The following is a 19,250-nucleotide window of genomic DNA, read 5'->3' on the forward strand; positions in this document are numbered from 1 at the left end:
CCTGATCGAGTCTTGCACCATTGTCATATGGGTGGCCTCGGCTCTCCATGCAGCGGTTAACTTCGGCCAATATCCTTATGTAGGCTACCTTCCAAACCGCCCGACTATAAGCCGTCGGTTCATGCTCGAAGAAGGCACTCCGGACAATAACAGCTCAATTGCAGACCAGGGGCGGATGTACGTGGCTCCCTAGGGAGCCATTGCACACCTATTATTTTGAGAAAAATGTTAAATTTAGTTTAATTTGTTAATAGGAATAGAAAAAAATAAGAAAATTTGCATATCCAATTTTTTTTAGAATAGGGTATTAAAATTTTGGACCCCCATTTTTTAATTTCTAGATCCGCCACTGTTGCAGACACTCCTTGAAATTTCCTTGATAGAAATCATGTCCAGGCATTCATCCGGCGAAGTTTATCTGGGGCAAAGAGACAGCACCGAATGGACGTCACTTCTTGTAAATCTTGGTTTTGCTCGCCATAACTTTTTGTAATTCGATTATGTTGGAGTGTTTCACCATCTTCACGAAGAAGAAAAAGAAGAAGAAGATAACGAGAGGTAACTCCCATGTCAACCCTAACTAATGGGAGGTAACGGCAGGTAATTTACTGAAAACTAACTAAAAGTTCTGTGACTGTATTGCAAGTATTAAAAGTTGAATGACCAAAAATGCAAGAATCTTAAAAATTTAGGGATTATTTTGTATACTTTACCTTTAATTTAAAATATGTAAGAGATGTCTAATGCAACTTGATGGTCATGGTCGACACCACGACAATCTTGGAAGCGTCTTATCAGCCGAAGCAGTGTATTGTCGTCCTATGAAAACTATTATATATTTTTATCTTATTTACTATTCAGTACTTTTTTGTTTAAAAAGTAATTTAAAAACTCGGAACATCACATAATAATACAAAATTTAAAAAAAATATCAAAAAGTAAAAAAATAAAAAATAAATTTATATTTTTAAGTTCGAATTAATTTACCTCAATGGTTAAAAGAATTGTTGTTGTTTCTAGAGTTCATAGGTTCAAGCATCAACGACTGTAAGAATAATTGAGCATTCATTGTCAAATAATTAAGAATACTTAGAAAAAATATATATAATCAATTTTAGCTTAATAAAAATTTATATTTTTAAGAATTTGTGTTTTGAAATTATTTTTATGAATAATTAAAAAAAACATTGAAGATTTAAAAAAACCATAAAATTGAAAAAATCCTAGGATTTTTTCTCTGTGCATGTTATTAGAATTTATTTACGTTCTGGTGATGATAGAGACTTCGTTAAAGGAATTCTAGCAACCTTTATTTCGGAATAAAATATTTATTTACATATATTATTCGTGGGACTAAATAAGATCCACGAACAACTTTCAAACTACTAGTAATTTATAAGGAAGTCTTAAACAAAGAATAAAAAATAAAAATAAAAAGGAAATATGTGGGAATAACAATCATCGTGAAGTGTATTTCTATTGTGTGACAGTTTAATTTAATTTGATTTTTAATTTAAAAATTATCTTGTTCAATTTAAAAAATTATATAATAATATTTTTTATTATAATCAAAAAATTACTTGTGGATATTTAGAGTTTATAATTAAAAAATTATACAAAATTATAATAATTTTTAGTTTCAAACTAAAATATTAATCCTTCTAATTTAAAAAATTATACTATTAATGAATAGAATATCTATGAAAATACAACCTAATATAAAATTAAAAAAAAAAGACCTCATCAAAAATATTAATATTTTTTTAATATTAACATCCGTAGATAAAGTCCGCTTTTTGGAATTAATAAGTTGTCCCGAAAGTGTTGGTAGGAGCAAATAACATCCACGAGGTGTAGAGAAGCAGATAATAACGACTGTGGCAGGAGTTTAAGCCAATGAAAATTCGACAACTCTTTTGACGAAACCACTCTAGTTTCTCAAAACCACCCATTCCCTCTTTGCATCCCAAATCTCAATTCCTCTCTCTTCCATCTCTCTTTCCATATATATAAAAAGCATAAAACACTTGCACCAATTCTCCTCCTGCTTAAATACCCTGGGCAGTAGCCCAAAGAGATATCAAGGGAACCACTGATAAAAGAAACCCATAGGAAAAAGAAAGCCATATATACCCAATCCTTTTTTCTGCCTTGTTTTTCTTCTGGAGAGTAGAAAGGGAAATAGAGAATATCTCAGCATGGGGAGGGGTAGGGTTCAGCTGAAGCGAATCGAGAACAAGATCAACAGGCAAGTCACTTTCTCTAAGAGAAGGTCTGGGTTGTTGAAGAAAGCCCATGAAATCTCTGTTCTTTGCGATGCTGAGGTTGCTTTGATTGTTTTCTCCACTAAGGGGAAGCTCTTTGAATACTCTTCAGATTCCTGGTACCATATCTTCCTTTATTTTTCTTTTCGATTGCTGCACTTGTTCTGAATCTATGTCAATTACCTTAAGATTGTACTGCATATGACTAGCCTGCTTGGACTTGAAAGCATGCATGATTTTAAGGAAAGTTTGGGGGGTTGTTGTTAGGTGCTTATGGTTGTTAACCTTTGGATATTATTTTTAACCTTGTGGTCGTAGGATCGAGTCTTTCGGCGATCAATTTATAATTTTGACTGTTAGATGTCTCGTACGGATCCTATTGAACATTGGGGACAACCTACTATCTTACCTCCTCATATCCCATTATATATGAAAATATGATCAACTAATTTATATTAATTTTAGAAGTAAAAAATAGGTAATTCCACTCCCAACCCTTTTAGGATTTTAGTGTTTTTATCCAATCCAAGACATATATTTACATGTTTATGATGAGAAAAAAAAAATGAAATCTCTTACACGTGAAAACGATTGACATGCACCTGGTTTATTCCCTTTGATGCCATTGGTGGAGTGGGAAGTGAATAGGGTTCATACTTCATACCCCTAAAATTTTGACTTCTCTCAAGAAATCTGTACGAATCAGTTTGAATGTGAGGTTTTTTCTCCTTGAGGAGGTGAACAGTTGGATGGGACAGTGTCTGTTTTCATAGTGATTTCTTTTAACTTTGTCATTTTACTGTTTGATGTATATATATATATATATAGATTAAATATGTGATTACTGAATTTATATATATCTTATTGAGTAAATATTATAAATATATTTATTTATATATAATGTTTTTGTTCTTTTATCTCGTGCATATGATAAAACTTGTGTGTATGTATATTAGATATGAGAAGAGATACAAATATACTAATATTTTATTTTGGGAACTCTATCTATCAAAATATGTATGTTTATATATGACTTTATGGAGCAAATATTGATTTATACAGTGTTTTTTTATAAATTCTTTACTTAATATTTTTTTTGGGAAAAATGAAATGTAATTATAGTAGTAAATTTTGACATTCAAAATAAACTCTTAAAATATTGAATAATTAGTAGGATTTTATATTTATTTACAGAATAAAATAAGAGACTAAAAGTGTTTAAAATGTTATTTGGAATTGATAAAATTTTTATCGATTAAAAAATCTAAGGGAAAATCAAATTTTGGTTTCTTCCGATGTATTTTTTCATTTTATTTTAATTTTAAAATACTATAAAAAAATAGAGGAGAGTGAATAGAGTCATGGTTTGAGATATAAAAATAATATTAAAATAAAAATATGAGAAAAGACTTAGTTGTGTGTATATATTATCAATCTCATAGAATTAAAAACTAATTAGATATTGATAATATATACATACAACTAAGTTTAAATTCACATATTGTGATTTATGTTTATAAAAGGGTTTTATTTACAATTTTACTTTGGGTGGCCATAGCCCCTCCATTGAGTTCTTCTGGTGAATGAATTATTGGAATATGGTTATAGTTTTTGTGTATATAAAATTTTGAATCGTTATAACATTCAAAGATATTAATTTTGATAATAAAAGAAAAAAGTTATTCGAGTCGAGAAATCTAATATCAAACAAGAATAAAATAATATTCTTGTTAATATATCATAAGCTTCGTTGATCTTCAAAGTATTTTTTTATTATTTATTGTATTACAACATTGCCATTAGAAATTAGAATAGTATTTTTATTTTTATTATTGAAGTTCTTATTTTTTTGTTAAGCTTAAATCACATCCCTATTCATGTTAAATTACATTTTAAATATAATTTAAGTTATTCAGTAATTAAAGAAATGTTTGTGATTTCTAAAGGTCTTGGATTCGAACATTTCATTCGTAAGGTATTTGAACATTTATTGTTAAATGGTTAAGTCTTTCGAACATATATTATCTCACCCTAGATTGATAAAAAAAAATTGTATGAAACTAGCACTTATTTTATTATTATTATTATTATTATAATAAATATTTTATTATTATTCTATTAATAGTAAAAACTTCATTATTATGCATGGAAATTGAAATGCATGCATGTCTAGTGTTGTACGTAAGAAGAATCGAGCATGACTACAGTTGTGTTAAAAAGAAGATAGTGAAACCTCTATTGAAAAGAATGAAAAAGAAGATAGTAGCTTTATAATATAATAATATACAAACAAAAGGATATGATATGCTCCAAATCCTTTTTATTTTTCATATTTAGAATCAAGGATATGAAGGGCGAATTTGTAAACTTTTAAATAGGGAGGAAATTATAAAATTTTAGGAGGGAGAAAACATATTTTTAATAGAAAATACATAAAATACATATGAATTGGAGCCCCCACCAGCCCCTCTCTAGGTCCATCCCTGTTTAGAATTTAGTCCTTTTTATTTTTAAAATTTAAATCCAATCAGTAACATCATTAAAATTCTTGTATTAAATTTGTTGAATTTTAATATAAAAAAGAAAAACTCTGATACCATGCGACTAAAAAGATGATGTTATAATGGAGCTAAACTGAACAGAAGAATTTTAACAGCGTATTAGACTTTGATTTTTAAATCCAAAAAGTAAAAGGATTAAATTTTTGAAAATAAAAATAGATAGACTAAACTTCAAACGTACGAAGAGCAAAGACAAAGTTAGGATGAACTTTTTGGGGAAAATATAAATAGTAATAAAATGAGGGTTATAGTATAATTATTAAGTAATCGATCTAAAATTAGGGTGTCATGTTCTAATTTATTTGATTTTAAAATTAATAGGGATTTAAGAAGTATTCAAACCGAAAAATAGTGGATCGTGGCTTAACTCGTCTACCGTAAAAACTTAGAGGTACTTAAAAAGGAATTTGACCTAAAAATTGGAGAGCCAAGGCTTTAATTTGCATTATTTTAAAACTAGATGGACCTGACAAGCAATTAAATCTAAAAATGGGAAGGGCAATGAGCTCTCACATCAATAATAAAGAGTGCAGGGGCTCAAAACCATATTTTAACCATAAAATAGTATAATATAATTTATGTTGATACGTTGCTCTTTGGGATTTGTCTCTGTTCTTATTGTTTCTCTCCCTCTTTCTACTTTCAAATGAATTTCATAGGATAGGGGCGTTGAGTCGAGTTTAGACAATATTTAGAAACAATTTAAATATACTCATGTAGGAAACATACTCGTATCGAATACATTCGAATCCGTTTGGAATGGAACAAACAGATGGGCTAAAAAGTGAGATGTAATAATTAATCTCCCATTGAGAAAGACTCATTCTCAATCCTTTTCATCCATTTTATTTTTTTGATTATTGTTATGCTTGAGGGTTCCATAAATCACATTTGATGTCTTGTGCAGCATGGAGAGGATCCTTGAGCGGTATGAAAGGTGTTCTTATGAGGAGAGGCAACTTGCTGCACATGAAATTGAACAAAATGTAAACCCCCCTACCACTTTATTTGACAATTTTCCTGGAAAGTTTCATACAGGACCGAATCCCCTGCCTGCCCTTCATCTTCCTCGAATTATTGATGTTTGATATTCGAGTCGATGCATATAAGTAAAAATGTTTAAAATTGAACATATTCGTATCGAACATATGCATATATCCATCATGTACACGTTAGTGTTGAGTACCATAGTATTCAATGAAGCATGTTGAAGACTTGAAGGTGCATAATTTCAAGGTGTTTTACAGGGAAGCTGGACCCTGGAACATGCAAAACTCAAAGCCAGGATGGAGGTTTTACAGAGAAACCAAAGGTATCAAATTGATTCCAAAGCTTGTATCTGGTTATTTTCACCATGTAAAGTAGAAATCAAGTTTCATTGCACACTTTTGCAGGCATTATATGGGGGAAGATCTTGAGAATTTGAGCCTAAGAGAGCTTCAAAACTTGGAGCAACAGATCGATTCTGCCCTTAAGCACATACGCTCAAAAGGGTAAAACCACTTGCAGAATATATATATTAAATAGCATTTGGCCCTGTATGATTTGGCCTTTCATTTGCAGAATCAGCTCATGTCTGAATCAATTTCTGACCTTCAGAAAAAGGTATACCTTTGCATGAAATTATAAGTATTTTGTGGTTGTATGAATCAACTGAATTGTTTACCGGATAGAGACTGCTTGACATCTTCCGTGTATGCAGGATAAAGCATTGCAAGCGCAGAATAATATCCTTGCGAAGAAGGTAAATCCACAAAATTTGTAATCCAGTGAACTTGTTTCTGACATTGTGTGATGATGATGATGTTGAGCCAAATGTAGGTAAAAGAGCAGGAGAAGGTCATTGTCCAACAGTCACAACAAAACAATTGCCAGGATTCTTCTTCCATGCTTCTGCCACAACAAGTGCACTCCTTGAACATCAGGTCCCCCCCCCCCCCCCAAATGTTGATTCAACCGGTTGAATGGATCGGTCCGATCTGAATTTTACGAACGTGATTCCTATAACCATATCAAAATGTTTATCCTTGACATTGTGCAGAGGCACGTGTGAAGCAAGGAGCGATGGAAGAGAAGAGGAAGGTAATCCTAGTCCAGCACATCGCAACTCCAATGTGCTACTGCCAACATGGATGATTCGCCCATCTTGAATGTCAAAAACCAAGTAAAAATACCTTCTTTAATGCGAATTTAATGCATTTATATATATATACACACACATATACACATGTATGTATGTGTATGCTTATTATACACGCAGGCATGGCACAAACTGATGTGTGATTTGTGTCTACGTGTAATCCGGTGATGTAAGATACATTTATGCATGGCGCAAACCGATATGTGACTGTATCTATGTGTAATCCGATGGTATAATATACATGCATGCATGTCACAAACTGTGATGTGACTTGTGTCTGTGTATTCCGGTGATGTAATTATTAAGTAGCGTTGTGTTGATATATGAAATGATAATATATTATAAAACATGAAATTAAATACGAATTCGTAAAATCAGTTTAGCAGCTCAGTTGGTGTAAAATTATGGTAGTGCATTTGGGGTGCATGCGCTATGCAACAACTGCAGCTATTTTGTCTCGTACACGTAACACAACTCATTAGATATAAAAATAAATTAATATAATCAAGGGTAAACTATACAAATGACCACTTAACTTTTCAAGTTGATCATCGATTTATCAATTTTATCAATCATATCATCTAATTATTTAATCGTAGTCAGTCAAACCATTTGCTCTTAATATTTAATGGAGGAGATGATGTGGATGTTAAAAAATTGTATAGATATATTTTAATCCTCAACATTTATATATTTTGTCAATTTGATCTTAATTTTAATTCAATTTAATAAATTTAGTCTCGTATTAAATAGTGCAATATTTTATCATTTTAATCTTAATTTTAATTCAATTTTATAAATTTTATCTCGAATTAGATGGTGATACATGTCACCAAACACTCCACTCTATTATGGTTTTCCATGTTTTCTATATAACCAGTCATGTAAAATGCTTGACTCAAGCATAATCTTCCAATAAAACTTCCATGTTTTCACTTCTTCTTCTTCCTCTCCCTCTCCCTTTTCTTCTCTGCAACCTGCCATGGAGACAATGATGATGATAAGACAGGTGAAAGCAACTAGCCTCCTCATAATCTGCGTTCAAAATCCCCAATTCTGGTAAATGACCAAAACATTTTTTTTAAATTCAATGACCAAAAGTGAATACATACAAAATGGAAGTGGTCATTTTGGTAGTTTATCCAAAAACAATCGTGAATTTAATTACAAAACAATAAAATAAAAATGAGTAAAGTATATATGAGGTCACTTAAATATGTTAAAATGTTCGTATTGATTATTAAACTTTTAAAAAGAATTAATTGTATCATATGTCCCCATACTATAACTCTTATTTTAAAATTGGTTCTTAAATTTTTGAATATTCTAATTTTATCCTCATATTATGACTCTCATTTTAAATTAGTCTTTAAACTTTTGAACCTCCTAATTCCATCCCTAAACTATGACTCTATTTCCAAATTGGCCCACAAACTTTTGAATATTCAAATTTCATCCCCAAACTCATCCAAATATGTAATTAGGTTGAACTGAAGTTTAACCTCAAATTTATTCTTTTAAACATATAATAAAATAACTTGACCTAACAAATTTATTAACAAGGGATGTGATTAGTATATACATATAGTTTGAGATAAAATTGGAATGTTCAAAAGTTTGAGGACTAATTTAGAATGATGATCATAGTTTAGGGATGAATTACAAATTTAATGTCCAATTTAAAAATAGGAACATACTTTGAGGACATGTGATACAATTAACTATTTTTAATAAAATATATTTAAAATATTATAAATCGATCATTAAAACGTTATAATTAATTGTAAAAATTTAATTATATTTTTAAATTTAATACTCATATCGTAACGATTCAATAAATAGTTAAGTTACATCTACTCTGGTTTACCTACAAAACCATGCCCCTCTCTTCAGCATTTACGTCCACAAGGTGACTTGCTTTTCCTTTCCAAAGTTCATTATCTTTCCTTTCATGGAGTCCAAGAGAAATCAAATCTGTAACGATGAAGACATTTTGTCAACCCTTGAGAAACGAGCAGGTTTGAATCTATTCAACCACGATCTCGTTGAGTACCAAGGTTTTTGGTACCCAGACATGGCGGTAGTGACGCGTACCTTGTCAGCTCAACGACAATTCCAAGCTCAATCTTCCGACGTCTTTCTTTGTAGCGCTCCGAAAACCGGCACAACCTGGCTGAAGGCCCTTTCTTTCGCCATCGTCTCGAGAACCACCGTCGTCGACGACGGTTCCACCGCCGCAAACCCTTTTCATTCCAAGTTGCCACATGGATGTCTCCCCCTTTTGGAGATCTCCGTAACCAACCGTGATCCCAACAACCCTTTAATAGCCACCCATCTCCCCTTCTCTTCTCTTCCGGAATCCGTGTCCGGTTGTAGAATCGTCTACGTTTGTAGAGACCCAAAGGATACCTTTGTTTCAATGTATCACTTCCTGGCAAAACTCGCAACGTCGAGAAACATGGAACCAGTCCATTTGGACAAGGCATTCGAGCTTTTCTGCAATGGAGAATCATTCTACGGACCGTATTGGGATCATGTTTTAGGGTATTGGAATGCAAGTTTGGAACAGCCGGACAGAATCTTGTTCTTGAAATACGAAGAGATGATGGAAGATGCATGTTTTTACACCAAGAAATTAGCTGAGTTCATGGGCTATGGATTCACACTAGAGGAAGAGAAGAAAGGAATGGTTGAGAAGATCGTGGAAATGTGTAGCTTCGAGAATTTAAGGAATCTGGAAGTGAACAAGGATGGAAAGGTTGGGAAGAACGGCCCATGGGAGATGAAGAATAATCTCTTCTTTCGCGAAGGAAGAATCAGAGACTGGGAAAATCACTTGACGCCGGACATGGCTAAACACATGGATTTCATTACTCACAGCAAATTAAGTGGTTCGGATCTAAATCTACTCTATCATAAAAAATAATTATTGTAATTAGGGACGGAAAGAGACGAGTCGAGGTGGTCTCAAGCTAAAAATTTTACATTTTTACTTTGATACTTTAATTTTATACCTCTCGAAATTGTGTATTTTCACATTCCAAAATATTTATTAACTTTTTTTTAAATTCGCATTATTGATATAAAATCTTAAGAGATAATTTGAATAATCTTTTCCACCCTTTCATAATTTATTAAAAACTAAAATTTTAATGGTGATGTTGACGTGCCATCGTAAGATAATATCATATCATCATTCAAAATGATAAAAATGTAACGTCAATAATTATGTTAATTATTTAATGGCGGGGTGTTAAATTGAAACATAAACTAAATGTTAGGTATGATTTTGAAAAAAATAAAATTTAGGTATCAAAATAGAACAAAAATATCCTTCCATTCTGATTTTCAAGTGTCGTCGTTTCTCTTGTTCTTATTTTTTTTGTCTTTTTACTTAGTTTTCTTTTAATTTAGATATAAATATCCTTCCATTCTGATTTTCTTCTTTTTAGTATATTTTGTATTACATGTCCTCAAAGTATAATTCTCATTTTAAATTGGTCCTTAAATTTTTAAATTCCAATTTCATTTTTAAACTATGACTATCCTTCTAAATTAATTCTCAAACTTTTGAACATTTCAACTTTATCCCCAAACTATAACCTTTATTCTAAATTAATCCATAAACTTTTTGAACATTCAAATTTCATCCCAAACTATATGTATATACTAATCACATCCCTTGTTAATAAAATTGTTAGATCCAGTTATTTTATTGTATGTTTGAAAAATAAATAAAATTTAGGTTAAACTATGGTTGAAACTAATTACATATTTGGATGAATTTGGGGATACCATTAGAATATTCAAAAGTTTGGGGACCAATTCAGAAAGAGAGACATAGTTTAGGGATGAAATTAAAATGTTCAAAAAGTTTAGGGACTAATTTAAAATTAGAATCATAGTTTGAGGATGAAAATAGAATATCCAAAAGTTTAAAGATCAATTTAAAATAAGAGTTATAGTTTAGAGACATATGATGCAATTAACTCGCATATTCTTGAAGCGTTAGTTTTTATCTGATTTATGGCACAATTGTTCATCTATTTTTATGGTACGATTTTGTTTATCGTAATGACAGATTGATGTTATTTATTGCATTCACAACAACACATCTTCTGCTTAAGAAATGTTTTGTCTAAGTTTAAATAGAGACAAAGAAATTATTGATAGCTACCAAGTTTTTGTGAAAAATAAAATATACATTCAATGAAAAATTTTGATTTTATTTTTGTTCAAGTCTTTTAGATTTTCACATTTAGATTATATTACTTTAACTGTACCTTATTTTTTGTGTAACAAAAATCTAATTTTATTTTAGTTTATAAATCTTTCAAATAGGTAAGTTAATCAATATTTATCCTTTTTATAGGTAAGTCGGACCAACTAGCTTGTATATCCCCCACGATATCAAAAGAATATTTTGCATAATAATCCTCCAGATTATGATGAGATTTGATGACATCCAAATCTTTTTTTAAACCTTCTATTATATCCAACTCAAATAATCACATATATCCAATTAAGGAAAGAGACCAACTTTCCTTTTACATGTAAATCATAATATTCATTCAACAATATTTATATTCGAATTATAAATTTATAATTAAATAGTCTCGAATAATTACAAGATAGTATACATTTAGATTCTATGACAACAGCATATATATCCTACAAATTCAATTGCTCGAAACTATAGAGAAACAGCCTCACTTCTACCGAATGGTCAAAATTTTCTCTTTTCCATGTATGGAAGGATCATCATAGCCTTTGTAACGTTGTTCATATGAAGAAAATGACAAAACGTTTATGTTTACAAATTGGAAGTTTATGGTTTCTGAGTTTGAATTTATGGTTTTATTGATATTTAATGTTCTGAGCTGTCCATTTATTTGTTAACCTTTTTGCTTTTTCTCTTTCCTTTAAACATCCATTGGCTCAATTTTGTATGTTGCTCTTTCACATCTCTCTCTATTTGTTTTTAATGTTCATTCATGTTTCTTTGATTAATGACTTGTTTTCATATAAATTTGCAGAAGAAATGCAGAAAACCTGCCTGGGTTTTTCCTTTGCTGATTCAAGGTAGTGTTCTTTTCATCATGTAGGACAAGCTGTTTGATTAATATCCTAAGAGAACATTACATTTAGTCCACATGCATTTGCTGAATCCTTGAGTGTTATTTGTAAACTGCAGAGATTTTGCAGAATTTTCATGTGCTGTGTTTTGTTTGTTGTCATCTATGTGTCTTTCTCTCCATTGGGTTCTCTTTGAAGTTTTGTGTTAGGGAGATCAGTTTTCTAATTCAGCTACTTTTCCCCCATTTTCATTCATATGATGTGCCTTTTCTTTTGGTTCATGATTGTCGATCCTTTCATCTTTGATTCTTGTGTAAAGCAACTTGTAATCTCCTAGCAATTGGTTTAGTGGCCTAACTTGAGTATAGAAACCACGGGCGATCCTCGATTTAATCCGACGAGAGAGATAACACTCATTTCGACCATGATTATATTTGATTGCTGATACAATATATATGCCGAGAATGTGGAGTACAAGGAACTGAATTCCCTCTTTCTCATGGTGGCTTATTGGATTTCAGGCAACTGTGGACGTTTAAGTGAACAATTTGTTTTGGCTAAGAATTAGTACCAGCAGAAGAAAATTCCTGCATCCTTTTACCTTGTTTGATTTCCGGTAGACTCGACGTAGAACCAATACGAGTTCTTGAATACTCGAGTAATCATTACAGCAGTGGATGATCCTCGATGATGGATTGATGATGATTTCTTCATGCTGATACACTCTTGGCTCTGAAATCTCTACAGGGATGGGAACATATAATGTAGAGACCAATACAGAAGTTAACAGCCAAAAGGGGGATGGGGGAGCAGAGAACCATGGAGTTAACAGTTTCATGGCTTGGAAGAATCCGATACGAGGGGCATCGAATACTGCTTCAAGTCCTAGTGAAGCAGGAACAAAGGAAGTAAACTTAGTTCATGATACGAGTGAGACCTTTCCTGCAGCTGATGCGCCGGAGCTGGTTGTTTTTATTCAAGAGAGTGATTATCAGTCAATCAAAGATATCTTCATTGACAGGGGAGTTCCTTCATGGAGTCGATTGAAGTATAGTGAAAAACCTGGAAAATCTCTAGGGATAATGTCCTCTCTTTCCAATGAGATTGAACAGGATTTTCAGAAATATGTAAGGAAAAGACATGCTCTCGAGGACTTATTGAAGGATGGCGAAGAAGATTCCGATGAAAGAGATGATCACTTGCATGATAAGTCCATCATAAATATGGCATCCAGGACGCGGCACGTGAAAGAGGTAAGAAGCTACATGCTCCCATGATTGATATTTCAATCATTCTTTGAAGTGTTCCTCACATAAAATATTCAGGATTTGATTCATTGAACGCATATGCAGTTCCAAATAGGAGATTCAGTTACATTGAAGCCAATGGAACCATCTGTGACTAAAACAACTGACGACCGAGGAGTGGAAGCCGAGAGTAGAAACACCTTTCACCTTTCTGATCCATCTTTAAATCCCACGAGTAGCCTTGAGGAATTTATGCAAGGTTCAAGATGTCAACAGCCTCATAAAACTGAGGGCTTATCAAGGACCGAGGATAGGATGTCAAGAAGCCTAACAAATTCTGGACAAAGCATCGCCAACGAAATTACTCATGGCGATTGTGATCCGTTTGCAAAAAGTCCTCTTTCAGGACCAATACCATGTTCAGGCAGTGTTTCTCTGCGATCAAGTAGTAGCACTACCAGCTCTCATTCGTTTGCTTTCCCCCATGTAACTTGTTCCCTCTCCATGAATTCTTATTGTGCTTTTCTCAGTTATCCTGAAAAAAAAAAAACATCAACAGATCATTGTTTGGTTTTATGGAACAGATTGCCATCTGAATGGAGTGGCAGTCCAGTAAGAATGGCAGAAGCTGACCCGAGACGGCCAAGGAAGCACCAGAGTTGGAGAACCTGTTTTCTCTGCTGTATGTGAACCTCCCCTTGCTCCTTTTGCACAACAGTAACTGTAATTCCTCTTATTTGATTCGATTTTCATGTGTATACTATGCAGGATTCGGAAAACATGCTTTTCAACAATGGTGTGATACTAAATTATAAATCTATCAATGATGCTTTTCAGTTGTCATACAATGTGTTCTTTTACCTTCCAACAAACAAGAAAAAGATTGTCTTTTGTCTCTTTATACCGTCAATGACACACAAAAGTTCAATTTTATACAAATCATCTGTTGTTCCATAATTGCAATATGACAAGTTTTACCTGAGAATCAGTAATGTCCTTGATTTTTGTCAAGGGATTGATGACCTGGTTTCAGCCGAGTGACGGATATGTAGATAGTAGGAGAATCATACTCTGTAATACTCATGTCCGAATACGTATCATGGACACATGTACTAGGTAATCAGGTTTTCATCAATGGTGCTTTTGAGTCCATAGGTGGCTAATGAAAACCGGCTGTCTTGCTTGACTACGACGGACAGAGACCTTCATAGCTAAGGCTGGAAGTCTCTTGCTGCTTACGGCATTACATATTCCAGAGCTGCTTCCTTTCATTTTCATGTCATAACCATGCTTTCTTCTCACATGTCCAGCTAAGATGTGGTCATTTTTGTCGCCTTTGATAAGCAAATCAACGCTGGCTCTTCACTACCAGACCTTTGTACCCATTGCCTTCTCATTTACGGATGGCAATCCGAAAGGATGATTTCACAATTAAAAATAACGTTTAGATTTTCCAAAAACAAAATTCTATATTTTTCCCTATAAATTTATATATATAATATAGAAAGTTCCATAAATTTATAAAAAATATATATAATTATTGTAAAATATTTTCAAACAAATTAAGTAATATAATAATTAAATTTTGAGTTAATTAAAGTTTTATTAGGCTTAAACATTAAACAATTAAATTATAAAATCTAATTTACCATATTAAATTTTTCTATTTATCTTTGAAAGAAGTTTTTATATATATATATATATATATGTTTCTTAATTTTGTATTTTGGCTTAAAGTTTATTCATATTACCAACAAAAGTCCATTGATTTATTTAATTTAGCTCAAACAAATATATTTTATTCAACTCATTAGATTTTTTTAAACTTTAAACTTGATTTAATTTCATAAAAATAAATAAATTTTGAACGATAAAATATAACTGATCTACTCGATTAATTTAATTTTTTTTCATTAAATTTGACTTGATTAACTTTGAACAATGTTTCGTATATCGACTTTTATAAAATTTAAAATATAGTGTATATCACAGCATGGTCCATTGTCAATAAATCTTTAAATGATCCTTCATTAGGCTATCAAGGCAATGTCCATGACCAGCGCCCAGCCATCTCTGTTGCTCTTTGACCTTGTGAAAAATCAATGATTTCAAAGAGTTAGACTTCGGATTCTGATTATTCTAGAGTCGATTTAGGTCGAAACTAGAACAGAAAATAGAAAAAATGATGCCTTTTATCACTTGGCAACATAGACGAATGTAAGATTTTATGCTTGAGGAAATAAACTTCTAAAATTTTAGGAGATTGTAAATTTATAAAATTCTAGATATAAAAACAAATTATCAATAAAAAATATAAAAAATATATGATATTTTAAAAATTTTAAAGAGCAATTGCCTCAACCGTCTCCCTCTAAGTCCATCCCAGCTTGACAGTAGACTTTTGCTGCTCCTGGAGGAAGTCCATATCCTGCTGGTTGGGGCATGTGGTTAAAACAAAAATGGAAGATTGGCAATGGCCGCTCACATGACTATAACTTGTCATGCATGCCTAAACCGATAGAGTGATCTAGTATGGATTAAGCATAGGTGTTTTTCAGCTTTAAAATTTGACCGACCACAGGACCCCATGAACAGCAACATTTAGCCAAACTACAAGGACAGCAGAGGAGCAGGTCAAGGACCAGTGGTGGTCCAGCCTCACTCCTAGCCAAGTTGATGAATGATAATGCCCCCCTGTGTTTAGACTCTGTACCAAAGGCAATCCCCTTCCTTGAGCAAAACTCAACCCCCAAGTCTTGCAAAGATGTCAATTTGGGACCACACCAGAAACCCTCACCTAATTTAACCCCCACTACTTGCACACCTTACCCTAAAGTCCAATGGTTCAAAACCACACATTTAATGCACACAAAAATGATGCAAAGAAACCACTCAAATCCATTCCATCATCAATTATCGACAATACATTGAATTATAATTAAGATACAATGTGACATGGGAAGTTCACTTTCCCATAATAAACTTTACTAAAAACTCAAAAGGGCATGCAAAAGTGGTGTGCGGGATAATTCATCACAGTTGAGAACCCAAAACTGGTTATGGTGGTGAGTGGAGTGAGACTTGAGACCACTTCTCCACATGCTCTGACCCCATCCATCAACACTTCACCCAATAACCACCCTCATCATGAACGTATTGAATAACAAAACTACTCAAATTTCTAATAACCGTACCAATGAGAGGGAAGGACAAACCGACCCCGGCCGAGAAATGGCCAACCTACCACTCGGTCTTACGCATTAAGGCCGTTTCCGGTGTCTCATCACAGCCAATGGTGGAGTCATGATCACGCATGGGACAAGTCACGAACTCTCCCAGGACCTACCAAAAACAACTTCTATCTTTCATAATGTAAGGACTATAGGAGTATTCGTACGCCGTCAACAGTTTCCTATCCCTTCCTCTCCATCAAAATCAAGCCAAAAGAGTTGCCCTTTTGACTCTCATATTAAATAAACTAAATATACTTAATTAATTAAAAATGAGATTAGTGATGAGGCTGATGATGATAATAAGTAACACTAGTACCATGCACAAAAGCTATAAATAAATTTAACAATAAAAACGAATTCATTGAATGATTTTAATAATAAAATAAAATATTATTATTCTCTTTAAATGATTCGGATACAAACAACTACGTCAGTCTCACTAACACAATACTTTAACATGTTTTGTCATCTTCAGTGACCAAACAAAATGTACGACAGTGAATTGGCATAACAAATTTCATGGTAATCCTAATTGATCAATCGATAGACTTTATCCCTCACCTTTAACCTATTCAACGACTCAATCAATATTCTATTCTGTCATTTTTATCTCTCAAATTCAGGTCATCTTATTAAAATTTAGGTCTAGATCTCATTTCAAACCATCATAATAACGATTCTTCTTCAAAGTCAAAGATACATATCAAACACAAATAATAAAGAGAGACAGAGAACTAACATGAAAGTTAAGCAGACGAAAACACAAGAAATAATCAAACTCGTTCGAAAAATCACCAAAATAAAACTTCAGTACTATAAAAATGGAAGAAAATATTTAAAATTTACAAAATAAGAAACAGTTACATTCATAAACCCATACAACTATATAAATTACACACTTTGACTGTATATTATCACAATTGACAACGAAAAAGGTTAAATCCTGCCTTAACCCTTGAGGCTCTCTTCGATTCTTTTTAACTCTTTCAAATTTGTAGTTAAAATAAATAATTTAATAAAGAAAGAAAGAAGGATAAGAGATAATTTACGGGAGAAAGAGGGCTGGATGATCTTGATCAGTCCACTGAGCTTGACTCCAATATGTCTTATCAACATCGTTAGGAAGATCAAACAACCCTTGATCTCCATCCCCTTGCCAGTCCAACGCTCCAAACCCATTATCCGATCTACTAGCCATATTTGATAGCTCAACCTGCACCGTCTGATCAAGCAATCCTCCGGTGATTTCCTCCTCGCACATACTCATCATATTTTGCTCCTCCTTCAGCTGTTGCGGCCACTGTCCATCATTTAATGCCTTGTCGATACTAAACGACATCATTTCATTGTTTGATGATGTAATCAAGCTCGTGAAACTCCCAATTCCTGAAAATATCCCACGGTCCGATCCTTGTTCCAGCAATCCTGGCTCGAACCCCAAATTATGAGGGTTTCGATGAAACTTCGGCTCGCTCACGCTTACAAAGTTCGCACGAGAGGTTACAGCCGACACCGCCTCCGCTGCGCCACCGGCATAATAACTGCTGCCGTTGTTTTTAGTCACCGCAACGTTAGAATTTGTTACAGTGAGACTCGAACTCTCGCTGCTAGAATGAGAATTCGCTTTAGCTTGATCGCGGTGTTGTTGTTGCCCCGGGTGCGGCATAGCAGAGGCGGCAGCCGCGGTGGCGTCTGATGAAGCTTTGTTTTTGTGCGCTTGGCTTTGCGGCAACCACCACCCACGGGGACGTTACGGAGGACGCCACCTTTAGTCCAGTAACGACGGCAGCCCTTGCAGAAATGACGTGGCTGAGAGAGGTTGTAGTTGTTGTAGTAACAGAATTTTGTGTTGAGAGAGTCGCAACGTGGACACTTGAGGGCTTGGTGGTGGTGCTGTCGTAGCCTTCTATCTCCTCCTCCACCGCCGCTGAATATGCAGCCACCTTCGATCGAGTTGATGTCTTGCATTACTGGCACCAATTTTCGCTCCAACTTTTTTTCAAAGCAGAATAGAACGAAATCAAAGTAAAATTTATTGGAAAATCAGAGAAAAATCCGTGAAATAATACGAACACAAAGATTCTCAGTGGAATGAAGAGCGCGTGTGTTTGTTTTGAGAATAGACCGATCGGTTGTTGGTGGAACTTGAGATTTTTAATTTGATTTTATGTAGAAATTATATTCAATTTTTAAAAAGTTTTGATATTTGTTTATAAATTTTAAAGTCCTAAAGAAACATATGATAAAATTATTATTGAGGATTTTATATTATTTATTAAAGCTGATATCATTAATAAAAACAAAAAACAATAAATTAAATTAAAATGTGAATATCAATTTTAAAAAAATTATTTAAATGCCAATTTTAAAAGATGATCAATTCTGATATCAAATGCATATTTAAGCCAAAATTAAGTTGCACGAACTGTGCGGTTTGTGTAATTGGGGAACTACTAAACTGGGCTTGCGAGAACGGGATGGGAATTGTAGATAGAGTACGTATGATGAGTATATGCGATACTTTTGTACTTCAGGAATTTTAAGAAATGAGATTCTTAGTACGAAGAGTTGCATTAGAAATACATGTATGTACTGTCGAGAGTTAAAAAAATTATAAATATTATTTTATAATTATCTTAAATTATTCTAAGAAAAAAATAAAAAATTATTTTTTAACGTATGTTAATTTTGTGTAGCCCAGAAGATATTATATACACATTTTAATTAAA

The 19,250-nt window shown here is 33.0% G+C and overlaps 2 protein-coding genes, 1 long non-coding RNA gene and 2 pseudogenes across 4 annotated transcripts; 3 read left to right on the forward strand and 2 right to left on the reverse strand.

The window, feature by feature from the left end:
* Positions 1-1,962: 1,962 nt before the first annotated feature.
* Positions 1,963-7,240, forward strand: LOC120170542 (annotated as a pseudogene).
* Positions 7,241-8,894: 1,654 nt separating this feature from the next.
* LOC120170538 (flavonol sulfotransferase-like) lies at positions 8,895-9,899 on the forward strand. Its single transcript, XM_039178496.1, has one exon. It carries the CDS (start codon positions 8,917-8,919, stop codon positions 9,889-9,891), a length of 975 nt encoding a protein of 324 aa, XP_039034427.1. The 5' UTR covers positions 8,895-8,916; the 3' UTR covers positions 9,892-9,899.
* A 2,698-nt stretch (positions 9,900-12,597) lies between these two features.
* LOC120170540 lies at positions 12,598-12,904 on the reverse strand. The gene is made up of 2 exons (XR_005520783.1): positions 12,787-12,904; positions 12,598-12,628 (listed from the first exon to the last, which is right to left on the reverse strand). It is a non-coding gene; the product is annotated as an uncharacterized LOC120170540 (long non-coding RNA).
* Positions 12,643-14,093, forward strand: LOC120170539. Of its 2 annotated transcripts, XR_005520782.1 has the most exons (4): positions 12,643-13,294; positions 13,394-13,774; positions 13,873-13,970; positions 14,057-14,093. XR_005520782.1 is itself a non-coding variant. In XM_039178498.1 (3 exons), the coding sequence occupies exons 1-3, from the start codon at positions 12,791-12,793 to the stop codon at positions 13,882-13,884; spliced, it is 897 nt and encodes a 298-aa protein (XP_039034429.1). In that variant the 5' UTR covers positions 12,643-12,790; the 3' UTR covers positions 13,885-14,050. The 2 variants fall into 2 exon arrangements, 1 of the variants encoding a protein (XP_039034429.1); XM_039178498.1 differs by lacking the exon at positions 14,057-14,093 and having other exon boundaries at positions 13,873-14,050.
* A 3,417-nt stretch (positions 14,094-17,510) lies between these two features.
* On the reverse strand, positions 17,511-18,620 carry LOC120170517 (annotated as a pseudogene).
* Positions 18,621-19,250: the final 630 nt, after the last annotated feature.

Source organism: Hibiscus syriacus, unplaced genomic scaffold (assembly GCF_006381635.1).
Source record: "Hibiscus syriacus cultivar Baekdansim isolate YM2019G1 unplaced genomic scaffold, ASM638163v2 tig00111780_pilon, whole genome shotgun sequence".
In the NCBI taxonomy this organism is placed as follows: Eukaryota; Viridiplantae; Streptophyta; class Magnoliopsida; order Malvales; family Malvaceae; genus Hibiscus; species Hibiscus syriacus.